This window comes from Megalobrama amblycephala, linkage group LG23, assembly GCF_018812025.1.
Source record: "Megalobrama amblycephala isolate DHTTF-2021 linkage group LG23, ASM1881202v1, whole genome shotgun sequence".
Lineage (NCBI taxonomy): Eukaryota > Metazoa > Chordata > Actinopteri > Cypriniformes > Xenocyprididae > Megalobrama > Megalobrama amblycephala.
Genome location: NC_063066.1, coordinates 25,763,159 through 25,782,395, shown reverse-complemented (window position 1 = coordinate 25,782,395; position 19,237 = coordinate 25,763,159). Strand labels below are relative to the sequence as shown.

General features: G+C 36.0%; 1 protein-coding gene across 4 annotated transcripts in view; it reads right to left on the bottom strand.

Annotated features, from left to right (window-relative positions):
- LOC125258897 (polycomb group RING finger protein 3) overlaps positions 1-19,237 on the bottom strand; it is a 100,083-nt gene that overhangs the window by 77,057 nt on the left and 3,789 nt on the right. For 2 of the 4 annotated variants that reach the window (XM_048176105.1, XM_048176101.1), the window contains exon 2: positions 1,204-1,303. In XM_048176105.1, coding sequence (XP_048032062.1) covers positions 1,204-1,218 — 15 coding nt within the window. In that variant the 5' untranslated portion in view covers positions 1,219-1,303. Of the gene's footprint in view, positions 1-1,203; positions 1,304-2,845; positions 2,867-3,225; positions 3,291-19,237 lie in introns of those variants that run through there. The other 2 variants (XM_048176102.1, XM_048176104.1) reach the window with 2 other exon arrangements.

Genomic DNA, 19,237 nt, shown 5'->3' with positions numbered 1-19,237 from the left:
GAATGTGAAGCTGCCGTCACACTGTGCTCAGTTCTATTCTGGTTTGTTTGTTTATATCACGCTGTCTTTCTACTAGTGATGTTAAGGACAGTATTTTTGATTTTCTGTTGTGATTGTGAAAAATGTCACCATTGTAGGTCCTTTATGCTGAATCAAAAATTGCAACAGGAGCTCACATCATCGTTCAGGGAAAAAACTGGATGGTAGTGTAAAAACACTAAGGGAAGCAGTGTTGAGGAGGGGGGACACCGTATAGCAAATCTAATAATGTCACTGATTGAACCCGCTGCCTATCACTCATTAAAATAATCACATTGCTGAGTGTTTTTGAAATTGTTGTATTTTGTTTGGTTTAATAATTAACATTACATTTGAGAGTATGACTCTCACTCGGCTTGTGAATGAGTATAACTTATATGCAGCCACTTCAAAACTGTTCACAAGCTTCAATAGGTTTGATTTTGGTTGTCAATTGTTGAAATAAATACAAAAAAAAAATAAAAAAAATACAGTGTGTCCGTGTCTGTCGTAGACTGTAAAAAAGGGTGTCTGTCCGCTGAATGCCCCTCCGATTCTTCTCTGTGGTCATATGGAAAGTGAATATTTACAAAGAAAAGATTTAAACTACAGTTACATCTACACCCTTCCAACAAAGAAATGGATCGACTTCTGTCAGCTTGTTTAACATTTTTTTATTTGGACATTTTCTACCATGACAGCTGAAGCAGCAGAGCGTGACACTGTTTTCACGGTAACCAGATCAACATTTCAAACGGAATTCTACAAAACTGAAGTGAAAACACCAAATGATCATGCAATAGGATTAAATATCTTCTCTTCCTTGCAAATGATACCATGAAGAATGTGAATATTTAACCAAGTCAAAAACAAAAAAGGTAAGCAGGTATCTTCATTTCAGTATCAGCAGACGCAAAACGCTATAAAAAGCTGACAAAAAAAATGATATTAATTACATAAACAATAATCATATAGATTACTTTTATTGGGCCTTTTTGAAGCTTAGCAGTATAAATCACCATTTTTCTTTCTGTCACAGAAAACCAGAAGCTTGGACATTCTGCCAAGCATCTCCTTTTATCAAAAAAAGAAAATATGAGATTGAAACAAACTTTGGGGCGAAACAATTTAGATGGTTAAGATCAGTTTAAACATTGTGCAGCAGAAAGGAAGTGATGCACTTACCCCTATTGCCGCCATGTGTCTACTGCTGAGGGTCTGGCAGCCGGGCTTCTTCTGCGAGACACAGGGTGGTGTTAACTCTGCATCCTGTGCTCCACTTCAGCTGCAAAAAACACACAAGCATTTATTTATTTACACACATTTATACACAAAATGATTGCAAGGAAACAGACTATTTTCCCCCTCTGCCTTTCCAGAATGTTTTCAGTAAATAATATTTTCCGTTTTCAAGATTAAGCCAAAATTGCAGCATGAAAAAAAAGTGCAAAAAAGGCACACAGCGTACCTATTTGTTGATTACAATGTTCAAACATCAAAAACAAAATGAGATGTGCATGATTATACTGGCAACTGATCAATTATTCAGCGATAACCTGGACAATTCTATTATTAATATTACCACCAATATACATTAAATTATTATTATCCATATTATCAAGTGATTAACAGCAAATAGTGTTATTTAATTAATAAATTGTTACATATACATACATTACATATATACAGGGGTGCACATAAGTGGTACGCATGCACGGTAAAAGTAAACGATGCGCACCACAAAACATGGAGGGAAGCACTTTTGAGTAACAACATTTTTGAGGATCGGTTCACAGGGACACGTTTACTTACTGAAGTAGGATTTTTCTCAATCTCTGGTAAGATAGCAATCATGATGATAAGTGTGTTCTTTAATTATTAGGTGTGCAACGGATCGCAGTTAATCCGTGATCTGTACGGATAACGTTTTCTGGCTCAAAATGAGGCAGAGGTGGTAAATTACTTGGTCTCTCTAGGGGGGTCCAGGGGCATGATGACATGGTAACATCACACCAAAGTAGGTTGCTTATAGATTAAAATTTATTTAAAATAAAAGTTCTTCTTTGGCTAAATTACATTTCCTTAATAGCCTGAACACAGGCTTTACTCCCTTCAAACTTAAATTGTCACCGTTTCATTACATCTTTTTGGAAAACACTTATCAGAATAATTTCTTTAAGTTAAGCTTGTGTATATTTTTAGTTAAAGCTGTTAAGATATAAAGCAATATCTCATGTAGGATCCATAAATGTAAATATATGAAAAGTAAACCCTACTTTAACTGTTTCAAATAAGAATTGAAGATGTATTTAAATACAATTTCAACTTCTGTCAACAAGAAAGCAATGAAAACTTCCAGAATTTGTGCCATGTTTGATATTCTTCCGTTTGTTTCTTTATTTTTGTGCCCTCTTCTTTTCTTTTCTTTTTTTCTCTTCTCTAATTTTTAGGATTATTAAAGTTTCTTACAAAAAAAAATCTCATGTAGGGTTTTTTTTTTTTATATATATATCATGACCACTAGAAGGTGCTCTAGGCACCTGATTTCCTTGGAGAAATAGTTCCGTTGAAAACGAAAGTAAAACAGTAACGCACTTTCGTACTTTTCGTCTTACCGTGAAATTAGTGTCTTTATTAAAATCAACACATTACTGATTTATCTCTCATCCATCCGCAATTAATTGAAATGCTATTTTGTATTACTTGGCCCGCCCGACCCGCGGATATAACCGCGATCCGAGCATCAATAACGAACGGTTCGAGAATGGACTGGGAACCCGCAACAGAACCGTGTCGGTGGAAAGGGGGTAAGTGAGCATGTGACTACCTGTCTGAGTTTTATCGACAGCCGGAGGCGGCCGCCTCGTAATTCTCTATGCAGGAAAAACCCTGGATAAGGTCCAACGGTTCGGCACGCGTGTGATTCGCGGGTTAACTGCTAAATTTAACTATGATTGAGTTAAAGCTTATCATTTGGATACTTGTCTCGCCAGTTAACACATTCAAACGATTTTAAAAGCGGAAGAAGAGCTGTTATCTGTGCGCATAGCCTCACACCCACGATACACGCGCACGCAGAGAGAGAGAGAGAGAGAGAGAGAGAGAGAGAGAGAGAGAGTCAGGCAGCGCTCCAACACCGAATTAATTCCTCTTTCGCGTTTACTTGCGCTTGAACGGACACATACACACACAATTATGTCTAAATACCTGTCTCGGCAAGTATTCTCTTGGTTATGTCATAAGTGAACAGTTGAGAAAGAAACCGGATGTGTGTCAGTTATTCGGTCCGTGCTTTCCTTCTTAAAGTGACAGCAGCCTAATATGCTTGCTGTTGTCTGTCCTTAATGTTAATAAAATAAAATAAAATAAATCATTATCATCATCTACCATGTTCGAGAGAAAAGAAGATAGTGAGGAGAGCAGTCAGGAGGAAAGTTATGAGGACAGCTTTTAGGATAAATGTGTCGCATGAAGTTACTCAATTATTTAGAAGACATGTTAGGGTTCTTTAGAGATATAATGTTCCAGCAAGTCTGCTTAATCAATTACCAAAGAAGCATGTCAACATTATTCAGGAATATAAGATTTTCTTATCAAGGTGATAGAATGTTGTGTAGCAAAAATGAGTACACCCTCCTAAATGTTACTAAAAAAATGAACTAAAACATTGAAAGAGAAGTAATTTCTTGACAATTAAAAGTGTTATATAGCCCACAGAATTCATTATCAGACTTAATGCTGACAACAATGGAACCACTTGGGAGAGAACTGTCAGGAGACTTATTTCTTAGCACAAAAGAGGACAGTGGTACAAGAGGATTACCAAATCATTATTTCATATTTTATTATAAGTGTGAAAATATAGCAAAAGTAACACAGAAATTCAAAAATAATGGACTTGTGACAAGGCCCCTGAAATAATTAGGCCTTCAATGTAAGCTTTCATTTAGTGATGAGGGATTTTTTTGCTAGACAAAGAGCAGGAGAAATACCAAGCGAGTGTCTGAGAGCCAGCAAAAGCTATGAAAAGAGTGACTGTTTATCTCACAGAGTAAGATGCAGCCTGCAGAAATGACATGCATGGTTGTTGTTCTCACTGGAACTACCTACTGTAGTCAAAGCACAATAAAGTCAGTTAGCCATTTTTACAAAATATAATAATCAATACTCTGGTCTCAAGGGACCAAATCAATCATTTTGTATCTAACAGCATCCAAAATGTTATGGTGTTGCTAGAGGAGGAGTACAGTGAGAAGTGCCTGGTTCCCACAGTAAAGTTCAGTGGTAGTAAAGCTCTTATATAGGGATGTTTGAGTGCTGAAGGTGTGAGGGAGTTGTGCTTTATCAATGAATTCCCACACCACTGTGTAATTTAATGTGTGGAAACACTTTATTTTTTATCGAAGGTACTTTTTTTTTATCTTATCTACTGCACATAAATGATATGCCATGCATCAGACCTTTTTAAATTAAAGGTGCCCTCGAATGAAAAATTGAATTTATCTTGGCATTGTTAAATAACAAGAGTTCAGTACATGGAAATGACATACAGTGAGTCTCAAACTCCATTGTTTCCTCCTTTTTATATAAATCTCATTTGTTTAAAAGACCTCCGAAGAACAGGCGAATCTCAACATAACACCGACTGTTACGTAACAGTCGGGGTATACGCCCCCAATATTTGCATATGCCAGCCCACGTTTCCAACATTATAAAAGGCATTAGACAAGGGCAGCCAGTAACGTCTGGATGTGCACAACCAAATCATCAGACTAGGTAAGCAAGCAAGAACAATAAGAAAGAAAATGGCAGATGGAGCAATAATAACTGACATGATCCATGATAACATGATATTTTTAGTGATATTTGTAAACTGTCTTTCTAAATGTTTCGTTAGCACGTTGCTAATGTACTGTTAAATGTGGTTAAAGTTACCATCGGTTATTACTGTATTCACGGAGACAAGAGCCGTCGCTATTTTCATTTTAAACACTTGCAGTCTGTATAATGCATAAACATATCTTCATTCTTTATAAATGTCTCCAACAGAGTAGCATTAGCCGTTAGCCACGGAGCACTATCAAACGCATTCAAAATCAGAAGTAAACAATATAACAGTATACAATACTCACATAATCCGACGCATGCATGCCGCATGCATGACGAACACTTTGTAAAGATCCATTTTGAGGGTTATATTAGCTGTGTAAACTTTGTTAAGGCACTGTTCAAGGCAAGCGCAAGCTCTGTGGGCGTGGACCACGGGATAAGGGGCCGCAGCATAAAATCGGCGCGTTTATAATGATGCCCCAAAATAGGCAGTTAAAAAAAAATAATAAAAAAAAAATCTATGGGGTATTTTGATCTGAAACTTCACAGACACATTCAGGGGACACCTTAGACTTATATTACATCTTTTAAAAACATAATCTAGGGCACCTTTAAAAATTTTCACAGATGCCAATTGAAGAACTACCTACCTACTTATATCAGTATCTGCCACAAAAGCTGTTGATTATCAGTTATCAATATTGTCCCAGAAATTCCCTCTGCAGTGCAAAAGGTTTTAAAAAAAGTTGATGACAATCAGATGTCTTTACTGATCTGGATTACAATTTGCTGATACCTCTCTAGATGCCCACGCATGTTTCTTGCTGGCCTGCTTGAGTCCAGACAGAGAGACTCCCAGCTTGGGAGTTTCTGTCTGTTCACTAGCCTGTGAAATTACTGCACTTAAACCAGAAGTCATGACTGTAGGTTATCTTAGGATATGAGTAAGTGTGTATCATCAGAATCACAGCAGATCCAACAGCTCAACACAAGTACAAGCTCCAAAAACTTATTTGGTTTAAAAGTCAACATGAAATCAAAATAAATCCCAATTACTTTCTTAATACATTTTTATAGTCTTATTGTGAATGCCTGAATGAATGCTGTTCAAAACAATACAATGTTTGTCTTCATAATCTTTACTCAATATGTAGAATAATAAAGTGCTCTTTTACAAAGAAAGTTTCAACTGACAGCTGACAACTATTTCAAGATTCAAGCAATTTCCGATGGATAAAATCAAGGCCTGGCCCACTTTTTTTTTTTTTCTTTTTTTTTTTCAATGAATATCCTGTTTCACTCAAACACAACACATTATGGAAGTAAAAAAAAAAAAGGTTGTAAATAACGTTTCATGTTGACTTGAGAAATTCTCTTTGTAAAGTTTCATAAAAATTTCATTACACTCTAGACCTCCCAAATTCCAGTTTACAAACTAAACTTCCTGAACAAATCAACAACAACTCAATCTACCATTGCTGAGGGCACCACTTTACTTTGTTGTGGTACTTTAGTGACATAAAAGAAAACAGATCTCTCTACAATGCAGGAAGCAGTGCCCTATCACAGCCTGCAGACTGGAGCCATGCGAATCTCAGTGGGTTTTAAAATAACATGACCAATATTTAGATAATTTCCACACAGAGCATCCAACATTTGAAGGATCAAATTGACATTGGTGCACATTGAATCAGTTGTTAGATTGCGTTTGAAGCTTAACCATCATGCTAGGGGGTTGTGCAGGAATTGAGCCATGACCGAACCATCACATACATCACTGCTGTACCAACCAAATCAAACTGAACATACACACAACTGTACATTGTGAAAACACTTTGGATTTGAGACTTTGACCACAGAAAGTAGGCTATGTTTTGTGTGTTTTGACAGCATGTTCTTATCGTTAAACATAATGGATTTTATCAGCATTTCCGTACACAGATAACAAAACCAAATATATGTCATTGTGATAAACAAGAATTCCAGATAAGAATTTCAGAGAATTTGGACTCGAGATACAAATATTTCCCCAAAAAATGTCTAAGATCTTTATTCAATTTAAGACAAGAAACCGACCTAAAACATGAACTAAAATTAAGTAGTGTAAATGCAATTATATTACTTACTAAATTAAAACAATTGTAGACTGTTCAACCGAGCCAGTTAATTGGCCAGTATTTGGTCATTTTGAAATTCCCAGCATTAGTTAATGGAAATGAAAATCAAACAAAACTATCATAATAAATATGGTAAAAAATGGAAACTCAAATAGACACTGCACAAGTCATCCACACAAAGACAAAACACTGTCAGCGCAACACGCAACACTATTAAAAAAATAATAACAACAGAAAAATGTAACACAAATCACTCTAATGTAAAGTACATTACTGAAAATAAAATTTCTATTTATATAAAAAAAAAAAAAATCATATGCGACGTGTCATGGTGTCTTCTAGGAACATTGTTTTTCATCAATAATTTATGGTTTTTACTTAAATTATTTTACAGTAAAATTACTTAAATTCAATGTTCAACTATTTACAAATTTGAACTGTATATGGTAGCGATATTCAGATGGTGGACCGGACCTGGGGCCTGTACCATGAAGTCGGATTAGCTGGCTAGCCAGGTAAGTTTCAGATTAGTTTGCGCCAATCCTGGGTTTTAGGTACCATGAAAGTGACTTGGCTTTTAGTGGTGTTCATCGCCATAGTAACTTCTGCTCCACAGCTAACCTGCTCCGGGGTTATGTTCTGGATAAGAGATCTCAAACTGAAATTGGACCAATCAGATGTGAGCAAAGTGACACTGACACAACCAATGCAAAAAAAGTCACTCCCCCAGTTTCTCTTCCTCCAAATTAAAGGTCACTATATAGTAAAAACAAATATTTAACGATGAAATTGTCTGGCTTTAATGATGATTACTTAGAATGATTTTATGATTTATAGCTATATGATTTATATAATAATTCAATGATATTATTATTAATCCATTACACAAGCGATTTTAGTTTAACAGTTATTATTTAGTTTCAATGAATATTAATATATACAAATCATATGTAATATAAATAAGCTGTAAATAAACTTTAAATATGACCACATATGACCTTACATGTCTCTATCATTATATTATCAACTAAATAAACTAACTTCACAAGTTTCACTTGCACTGATAGAGCAAGATCATTTCTTTAATTTTTTCATCAGTGTACATGAGTTTAAATTCTTCATTTACTTCAATCTCTTAATCTTCAGCAAAAGAGTTTTGAATCGCGCTAGCTCTCTCACGAGAATCATTGTTTCTCTCTGTTGCAAGACTGTAAAAAGGCATGTGATTGGCTGTTTGCCACTGATGTCACGCAATAATGTGCACGTGCTCCACAAACTCAGGATCAAAGCCTGAGTTGACAGAGAAAGTTGATGATCAGCATCATGGTACCAACAAAGCTGGATTGGAGTGGTTTGGTTTTGTCAAATCGAAACTAATCCTATTACCCTGAGTTTGTTCAACTACCATCATGGTACAGGCCCCTGTTCCATCCGGACTGTGGGACATAATTGCGCAATTTTACCGTTTCTACAGATTAAAGTGAGCAGCACGTCAAAAACAACAGAGCGGTTCGTGCACAGGGCCGTTCATGGTAATGATTTTTCAGTGCTACATTCTATAACATTTAGAGCTGTCGATTCTCTCTAAAGACGTAAAGCGCCACATTAAGAGCTGCAAATGATGCGGTTATTTTAACATCAGTAGCAGAAACACGGTGAGAGGCAAAATAGATGCTTTTGCTGAAACACTGCAGAAAACAATTATTTTTCTGTCATATGATTTCAACTGTTAAACTAAACCAGGTTTGTGACAAGTTGTTTTTTTGTTTTTTTTTTCTCCATATACTGTATATTTAGCATTATTAATCAGAATATTAAGAGTATTTCATAACAAACAATGTTATAATTTGGAAAATATTTAGAGATGGCAAGGAAAGACACCCCCAGTATTTTCTCAGTCCCAAGCCCTTCTATTGGCCATAAACGTAGGTGTCTTTAAAAAAAAAAAAAAAAAAGAGAGAGAGTAGTGTGATTTTTTTTCCCCTTTTTGTGCTACACAAAACATACGTGGGTTAACACAAAAAATATACACCTCATAAAGCTAAACATTTTATATATAGTAGTCAACATTTGAAGTGGATTAAAAAAGTTAAATCAAAGATGTCCTAAGAAGGTTTTAGGACAACTTTGATGAAAGGTTTTGATCTACTTCAAATGATGACGACTGTATAAAAAGCAAAATAATGCGGGCATTTTAAACACTGCAGCATAATAAACCTGAGGGCAGTTTATACCTCTCCTACTCCAGACACAGCTCTCTCTATTACACATGCAGTCAAAGATTATCACAATATCAAATTCAGCTCCAGTTTTCCAAGAGAGAAACCAAAAATCCATCGGCCAGTACACACTGTGGGTTTGCTAACAGAAACTACCTTAATGGATGAGCAGCAGTTGAGCAAATGGTCATAGCCAAAGTCCTTATCTGACCTAGAAGAAAGGGCGTCTCATATACCACAGGTGAGCATGGTTTTCATAACAGGGTGTGTCAGACTTTTTCATAGAAAGCATCCAGCACTAACACCTTTCGCCCAGTTTCTCACACATTTGCTGTTACAAAGGATCCGCTGTTATCCGTCAGCTCTATTGAAGTGCTCTGGGAGACGGCTGGGCACACAGACGCTGCCAGCTGTATGAAGCACTCTGTGAGGAGCTAATGAGGCGCCACAGTATGACAGACTTACTAAGCGGAGCAGTTTTGTCTCACGAAAAATGGGCTTGTGTGTGACCCCAACGCTTAAATGAACACGGACCGGCAATCAGACAAAAATAGTTGTTCACGCTTGTTATAAACATTCTTTTTTGGCCTGGTGCTTAAAAAAAAAAAAAATCATCAGTTGAGGAGTGTCGGGTCTGTTTGAGGAGCTGGGAGCGAATCTACGCCTACAGAGCTGGACTATAAGATTTACTGATGTCATTCAGCAACCTGATAATACTGCTTTTCAGAGTGCAAGAGCACCTGGCCTAATGAATTATTAAATGACAGATTCAATAAACTTAAAAAAAAAAAAAAAAAAGCATTGTGGCGGGATACTGTGGAAAAGCAATGATATCAGATTGTAAAAACAAAGTATATTGATATAAGTGATTAAATACATAAATTTGAATGCTCGTCCAAGGTACTTCCAAGAAAACCATGGTATCATGTCAAAAATAATATGGTAATACCATGGTACTAGTTTGTGAGTAAAGTACAAACATAACAGTATTTTTTAGTCCCTGATGTTAACTAGTACACCTAATATATTTGTGAATGATTCATCAATGCAAGTCAAGGCACATTATAGTACAAATTACTCCAACATGTACATATATAAAAACCCACAGCATTTTTAGGTAGCAGGGTGAAAGTCCAGCCAAAAATACTGAAGGAAAAAAAAAAAAAAAAAAAAAAAAAAAAAAAAAAAAAAAAAAAGGTCTTACACAAACTGAACCTTGTTATACTTCAATAACTTCAGTTCTCCTACACAGTTCACGTAGTGAATCCAGTACAGCATTTCCGTGTTCTACGTCAGAACGCCGACTCATTTTGGCCAGCTCCTTCATCAGCATTAAATGAATGCATCATGATGCTCACATGTACAGCGTCGGCCAATACTGAGCAGGCGTTCGGATGTAAACACGAAAGTGCTGTACTGCGTTCACTATATCAACAGCGTAGGAGACTGACAGGGAAGAGAGAAAAAAAATTGTTGAATTTTGTTTTTGCACAAAAAGTATTCTTGTTGCTTCATAACATTAAAGGTGCCCTAGATTCAAAATTTGAATTTACCTCAGCATAGTTGAATAACAAGAGTTCAGTACATGGAAAAGACATACATTGAGTTTCAAACTCCATTGCTTTCTCTTTCTTATGTAAATCTCATTTGTTTAAAAGAGTTCCGGAAAACACGCGGATCTCAACATAACACCGACTGTTACGTAACAGTCGGGGTGTACGCCCCAATATTTGCATATGCCAGCCCATGTTCCCAACATTATGAAAGGCATTACACAAGGGCAGCCAGTAACGTCTGGATCTGCACAGGTGAATCAACAGACTAGGTAAGCAAGAACAACAGCGAAAATGGCAGATGGAGCAATAATAACTGACATGATCCATGATAGCATGATATTTTTAGTGATATTTGTAAATTGTCTATCTAAATGTTTCGTTAGCATGTTGCTAATGTACTGTTAAATGAGGTTAAAGTTACCATCGTTTCTTACTGAATTCACGAAGACAAGAGAGTCGTTGCTATTTTCATTTTTAAACACTTGCAGTCTGTATAATTCATAAACACAACTTCATTCTTTATAAATTTCTCCAACAGTGTAGCATTAGCCATTAGCCACGGAGCACAGCCTCAAAGAGAATCAAATATAAACATCAAAATAAATACTTTATTCACATAATTCGAAGCATGCATGCAGCATGCATGACGAACATCTTGTAAAGATCCATTTGAGGGTTATATTAGCTGTGTGAACTTTGTAAATGTGCTGTAATATAATCGAGAGCTCGTGTGGCAGGGAGCACGCGAATTAAAGGGGCGGCGCGCTGAAAAAATCAGTGCATAGTTAATGATGCCCCAAAATAGGCAGTTAAAAAAATTAATTTAAAAAAATGTATGGGGTATTTTGAGCTGAAATTTCACAGATACATTCAGGTGACACCTTAGACTTATATTACATCTTGTGAAAAAGCATTCTTGGGCACCTTTAAGGTTGAACAACTGTAGTCACGTTAACTATTTTAACAATGTCTTTAATACCTTTCTGGACCTTAAAAGGTGCAATGACGTTGCTATCTATGTGGTTCAGAAACCCTAGGATTTCATCAAAAATATCTTAATTTGTGTTCCGAAGAGGAACGAAGGCCTTATGGGTTTGGGACGACATGAGGGTGACAGAAATTTCATTTTTGGGTGAACTAACCCTTTAATTTTAAATAATCCAACAGTCTGTCATCAGTTCTCTCTTAGCAGACACTTTCTTACCAGTCTTACTACTGTTCTTCTTCTACAGAAGAGTGACCTTTGCAATACTGACCCATATCTGAACACCCCCAACTAAAAATTAATAGGTTCATCAGACGAGAAGGTATGAGGTATGACTTTATTATTAAAATCCCATCTCTTAAATTCCAGTAGTTAACCTAATAAAAAAAAACATCTAAATCACACTTAAGCTGGGTTCATCGGCTTATTGCATGGAATCTTTTAACAAGGCATGTATTGTTGAGCTCTCTAAAAACCCTCACCAGTTTTACAGGCTATAGGAGGAAATTTTACATTGACTTGGAGTTGGAACTTGTTTGTGTTCCAGAATGTGCAATCACACAGAGAGAGTAACTGGGTTTTCATCCAAATGTCAGGCAAATCTTTTCAAAGTTTGCAAAAAAGGGAAAAATCAGGTGAATTTCCATCATGTTGTTCGAGTGGATGACAGCGGTATTGTTAACCTAATAACCAACTGTAAATAAAACACCATCAGCGGAAACAGCTGATTAGTCACGTTGGTTTAATGTTTGCTACGTCAGAATTTATTCAGTGTTAAAATGCGTTTCCATCTCCCATTATTCGCATTAACTCTTTTTCGCACAAGTCAAAAACCACCTCAAGCGAGCGTAAAAACTTTGTGAAATTTGGCGTTTCCATCACTCATTTGTAATACAATACTTCAAAATGCACATAAAAACAGGGTGATGGAAAGATAGCTATTGTATGGTTGAAGGTTATTTCTTTGAGAATATATTATGCAAGAAGAACCCAAGTAGCATGCTCACCCTTGTGTAATTCAGAGACTGTATCCTGAAAGACTAACAACATTAGATAATATGGTGAGCTTTGAGCAATTACTGATTCACTTCCCCTCACAATACTTAAAAAGGAGGAACAATATGTAAACTCAGTGGTTGTCATTTGGGGTTTATTCTTGTGTTAAAAAAAAAAGTACTATAGCAGTAACATGACATCTACAGTCATTGTCAGAATTATTGGCACCCTTGATAAATATGAACAAAGAAGCCTGTGGAAATAAATCTGCTTTGTTAATCCTTTTGCCCACAGTTTCACAGACAAGGCTTAAGCCCCATACTAAAATACTAAAAATGTTATTGATTTGTAGACTTAAAGATCTCTATAACTTGTGCATTCATGGCACAATGTTTCTCCTGGTTTCCACATCAGCGCCATTTGATCCGGTATCTACGGTTTATAACGGAGAGCTGCTCCAAATTCGAATGCTGCTCACTAGATCTCACAGCAATGTTATTAATTCTGTGGTGAATTCAAATGCTTTCTTTACTAGATCTCCCAGCGCTGTGTAGTAACAGTATCACGTGATAAAGATCGGCTTGTGAGTAGCTTGTGGCTCGCGCTGCCGCTGCACTAACATTATTCTGAACTGATAAACTGTCTGTGAAGCACAAATGAGTAGCGCGGTTTCATTCCGCTTTCATTACGTTTGCCATTTTTATGTTGGGCAACGTTGTGGTGATCCAGTGCGACGGGCTAACAAACGTTTGCTCACACAGGCAGGAAAAATTGTCGCAAAATGTGACCATTTAGTCGCAGTCTGTAGCCCTGTTGGTGCTTTTCATCTTCCGTTCACCCCACTCATTTTCTATAAGGTTCAGGTCAGGGAACGGGGACGGCCATGGCAGAAGCTTCATTTTGTGCTTAGTGACCCATTTTTGTGTTGATTTTGATGTTTCTTTTGGATCATTGTCCCTATGGAAGATCCAAACACTGCCCATTATAAGATTTCTATAGCAGAGGTAAATCAAAACCTGACTTTTATCTGTTGGTATTTGATAGAATCCATGATGCCATGTACCCAAACAAGATGTCCAAAACCCTCCAGCAGAAAAATAGGATCCATCACTATATTTAACCATGGGAATGGGGTACATTTTATTCCTGTTTGCACCAAACTCATCTGGTGGGTTTGCTGCCAAAAAGCTCCTTTTTTAGTTCCATCTGACCATAGAACCAAGTTGTGTTTGCAGTTCCAGTAGTGTCTGACAACTGAATATTCTGGAGATTGTTTTTGGAAGAAAGCAGAGGATTTTTTTCTTGAAACCCTCCCAAACAACTTGTGGTGATGTAGGTGCTGTTTCTGACCCAAAGACTCAACTAATCTCTGCAATTCTCCAGCTGTGATCCTTGGAGAGTCTATGGCCACTCAAGCTCTCCTCACCGTGCATTAGGACGATAATAGGGGCTTTCACATCGAATAGTTCTAGGAACTCAGTTATAGAAACTAGCCGCTAGAGTAGTTCCCTGAGAACTAATTTCTCCCCCAGGCCATGTTCCTAGTAGTGTTGCACGATATACCGGTATTAGAAAGGTATCGCGATACCCTGCTTTTAAAAACGGTCCGGTTCTTCATTTTATTAGTACCGGTACTTTGAGTGCCAGCTGTATTTCCTAATGTGCGACAGCAGGGGGCAGTGTGCGTGCAGCGCGCTGCTTCTGAGGCACATTGAGTGCGTTTATTCCTCTCAACTGCGCGACGGCTTTTATGGTGACGAAACGAGAGGTATGGTTGTAAATACAGGTGCTCTTGCAGACCGTCCACAAATGATTGAGAAAGCAGATGCACAAAGCGAAATATGGCATTATTTTGCTTACATTGCCGACAGTCAGGGCAAGCCCACGGACATCAAAATAACGCAAGCGAAGGGAGTCAAAAGCATCTTGCCGTCAAACTTCCCGATTTGTACAAAGAATTTAAAGAGTGACAGGTTAGTGAATGTGATACCAGCATTATGTTTGTGCTCTCAAACATTAAATGAGTGTTTTTTATTTATTTTACTCGTGCAAGCAGAACTCCGCAAAGAGGTGTATTGTTGAGTCTAAGTTTAATAAGTGATATATCTGGTTACAAAAATAAAATTAATTAAAAAATATATAAATATGTGAAGGGTATATACAGTTATTTTAAACCAATTTATGCTTTAATAACATTGCTCTAATTATTTACAGTAATATAATTTTTACAATAATCTTGCTGTCAAAAACACCCAATGTGTAAAAAAGTGTAACAGCAAATAATTTACAATTTTATTGAGCATGAAAAAAAAAAAAAAAAAAAAAAAAAAAATATTGAATCTAACTCTAACTTCATGGCATTGAAGCTCAAATCCAGAATTATCAGCCTGCACACTGATGAAGTAAAGTTATGTCATGTGTTATTTCTTTACTTTTCCTGCCGTTTTAGGTTTTTGCCATAGTATCGTTTAAGTATCGGTATCGTGATATATAAGTTGGGTATCGTATCGAAGTCAAAATTTTGGTATTGTGACAACCCTAGTTCCTAGTTGCATTCGCACCAGGAACAGGAACTCAAAAGCAGCCAACAGCGGCGTCTTTAAGCGCGGCATTTACAGACGCTAAAAACCGGAGGATGGAGGATGCCGTGCTCAGAACTGTGTTTGTTGTGTGTCGTGGGTTTCGTGATAATGGAGATGGAATGTAAATCCATAATTTACGTGACTGAAAGAGCAAAAAGTGGGGCTAAGAGACGAAATCTCCTATGACAACTTTCAGTATTACATATCATCGAGGTGGAGAAAAGAACACATCCCTGCAGACAACAGGTTTATGCCGTTATCGCTGTTTTTCATGTTCGTGAATTACTGCTTTTTAAAATTGTGTGAAATGGTGGAAATGTGAATTTTCAATGCTTTAGCTATTTTCTTACAGCCACTTTCTGTTTTGTGACCCTCAACAATCTTTTGCTGCACATCAGAACTATATTCTTTAGTTTTACTCATTGTGATGGATAATTGAGGGAATTTGACCTTTGTGTTTCCCCATATTTATACTCCTGTGAAACAAAAAGTCATGGCTGGACAATTTCATGTTCCTAGTCACACTGCTAAAAAATGCAAATATGAATGGGAATATAGGCTACTTCAGAGATATTTTACTCATAAGTATTTCTAGAGATGCTGATAATTGTGGCCAATGTATTTTGGAGAAAAACATTTATTTCATAATGTATTTTCACAGCCATCTTTGATCAAATTTACCAAAGGTGCCAATAATTCTGACCATGACTGTATGTGGCACTTGATTAGGACTGGTTCAATCACAACTAAAGCACTTTGGTTCATCCAAAACAATTCAATTATTTATTTCCATTATTTCCTATTTCCAAACAATACCATTGCTTAAATGAAACACAAAAGGGGAATTTAGGCACAATATTTATGCTTGTTTTCAGGACAATGAAAGTGAACAGGGATGGACACTGTGACATAAAATTACCATAGAGTAGTCCATACAGCTTACATTTCAGTCAATTGGTCACACAATTATATAATTTGGCTTCAGGAGATTTAGCACATATTTTATGATGCTTTAATGGTGATTTTATGTCATTTTTGGAACTTGACAGCATTCATCCACTTGCAGCAGCATAAACATTCTCCCTATGATCTCCTGTTATGTTCACTAGAAAGTGAGTAAATGACGACAATTTTCATTTTTGGGTTAACTAAAAATAAACCTTTCATTTTAAAAAATTATATAAATAAAATGTTTAAAAACCCCAACTCTCTATAAGTTGTATACAGGAAACACCCCAAGCTCTCACTCCACCCACATTTAGGGAAGTGGAACTTGAAGTGAAGGGACTTGAAGTCAGCAGCACAATTCATCCACTATGACCCTTATGAAAAGGAGTAAAAACCACAGACAACCAGATAGCTATCACTAACTGCTAGTTATCATATAAAATAGACATAAAACATACACAAAACCTGAAATGGACAACCATAAAAACTAGTGACACTGGCCAGGTCAATTAATCAGACAATATTTGCCCATTTTGATATTTTTAGCATTGGCCAATAACACTTAGCACATTAAGAGAAGTTTGTCAGTTTCAAAATCTTTTGATGTTAAAAATAAGTTAACTTCTTTTAATATGTTAATTTCTTTAATTCTCATGTGCAATCATTAAATTATATATTATCATATACAATAAGCCACTGGGGAAAAAACAACCCAGACTCATTACGAAAAACGTGCCTGTTGTGACATTTCATTTTCAAAATTATATTACATTGCTTTGAGCACATTTCCCTATACTTTTAAAGTGAAATGTCCAGTGAATGGCCCTAAAAGCAGATTGAGTTTTATCAAAGTCCTTTTAAGACAAGTCATTTCATTTGGCGGCCATCTTTGAAATGCCTCTCAGCATGCAAGTGCAGCTCCTATCTCTTTGAATGGGGAAACATCAAATTCTCCAAAGCTGTTCACCAAGCTTACGATTAAATTTCATATTCAACCTTAATGAAACTCTATCGCATTTGAAAATAATGTACCACCTACACTAAACCCTACCATAAACCTAACCGATAGTGTTAACAAAAGCAAACATTAGATAAAAACCCATTTGCTATCCTAAACCCAAGCAATCATACCATTTAGCTTGCAAAATCTTTGAGCTCTTTTATTGTGACTCTTGTTTCATGGGACACGTACTCGAGCAAATGCAGCACCGTACCAGGTAAGCTACCAAGCAAGTTTAATATGTCAGAAAATCTGTACATATATAACTGGTTATGTGGCAAAAATATCAATATGTATTATTTTATAAATCATGCATTATGGTATAAGTGTTTATTGACGTCTAGGTTTATTGACGTCTAGGTTTATTGACGTCTAGGTTTATTGACGTCTAGGTTTACTGACGTCAATCCACAATGAAACACTGATTGAGTGATTACATGAGAAATTATACAGATTTTCAACAAGTTGTACTGCATCTTTCAACATACCTTCTGATGTTCATTTATGTTTAATATGTGCTGTAACTGATAGTAAAGTGGAAGAGATGATCGGTTCACGTGCTATTGAACTGAGGAGCTACAGTGATCTGTCACACCACATTAAAGAGTACCAAAACAGTATTTATTGTTTGAATTTTGTAATAAAATTGACAGAATTTGAAAACTGAGTAGGGTTGCAAAATTCCGGGAATTTTCAAAGCTGGAAACTTTCCATGGGAATTAACAGGAATAAATGGGAATTAACGGGAATATATGGGAATTAACGGGAATTAATGGGAATAAACAGAGAATTTGCAAAATTACAGGTTAGCCTATAACAGGGTACTTAAATGTAGTTGAAAAGAACATCTTGCTGCATAGTTTTGGTTAAACAACCATATTTAATGCAATTTTAGTTCAATTTTTACCCTGCACATTCCTCAATCACAGTCACATGACTTATTGCAGGGCTATTGAGGCCACGCCCCCTGCATGCTCTGTGCATTCCCCCAGTCCATAACATGCACATTTGATCAGAAATACAGAAAAAAAACAGTAATATTGTGAAACATCAATACAATTTAAAATAATGGTTTTCTATTTTGATATACATAAAAATATAATTTATTCCTGTGATAAAGCTGATTTCAGCATCATTACTCCAGTCTTCAGTGTCACATGATCCTTCAGTTATCAATGTTTGAAACAGTTGTGCTGCTTAATATTTTTTATAACCTGTGATACTTTTTCAGGATTCTATAAAAATTTAAAGAACAGATTTTTTTAATAGAAATCTTGTGTTACAATATACACTACCATTCAAAATTTGGGGGGTCAGTTGATTACTTTTATTCAAGGATGTGTCAGATTGATAAACAAAAAGTGATATTAAAGTGATATTGTTAGAAAAGATTTTGAATAAATTCTGTCTTCTTAACTTTTTGTTAATCAGTGAATCCTGAAAATAGTATTACAGGTTCCAAAAAATATTCAGCAGCACAACTGTTTCCAACAATGTTAAAAACTGAGTATCAGATCAGAATATTAGAATGATTTCTGAAGAATCATGTGACACTGAAATAAATAACACATAACAATTGCTGCAATAAAAATATATTTATTTTACATATTTACTAAATTAGAATTAATTGAATGCGAAAAATAAATAACTTATTTCATGTTATGACCAAACAAAATTAAACATTTTTTATTTGTTTTTATATGATACTTTTTATGTAAATATTATAAATTTAAATAAATTTCCCAAAATTTCCAATAAATTCCCATAAATTCCCATAAATTGCCGTAAATTCCCATAAATTCCCATAAATTCCTGTAAAGTTTCCAAATTGGAATATTTCCAAAATTCCCCAGCTTAAGTTTCCGTGGAAAGTTTCCGGAAATTTACCGGAAATTTACCGGAAACTTTCCGCCCCTTTGCAACCCTAAAACTGAGACACGCTTATTGCGCACTACAAGTCTTGTTCATTCATCAACTGAAAACAGC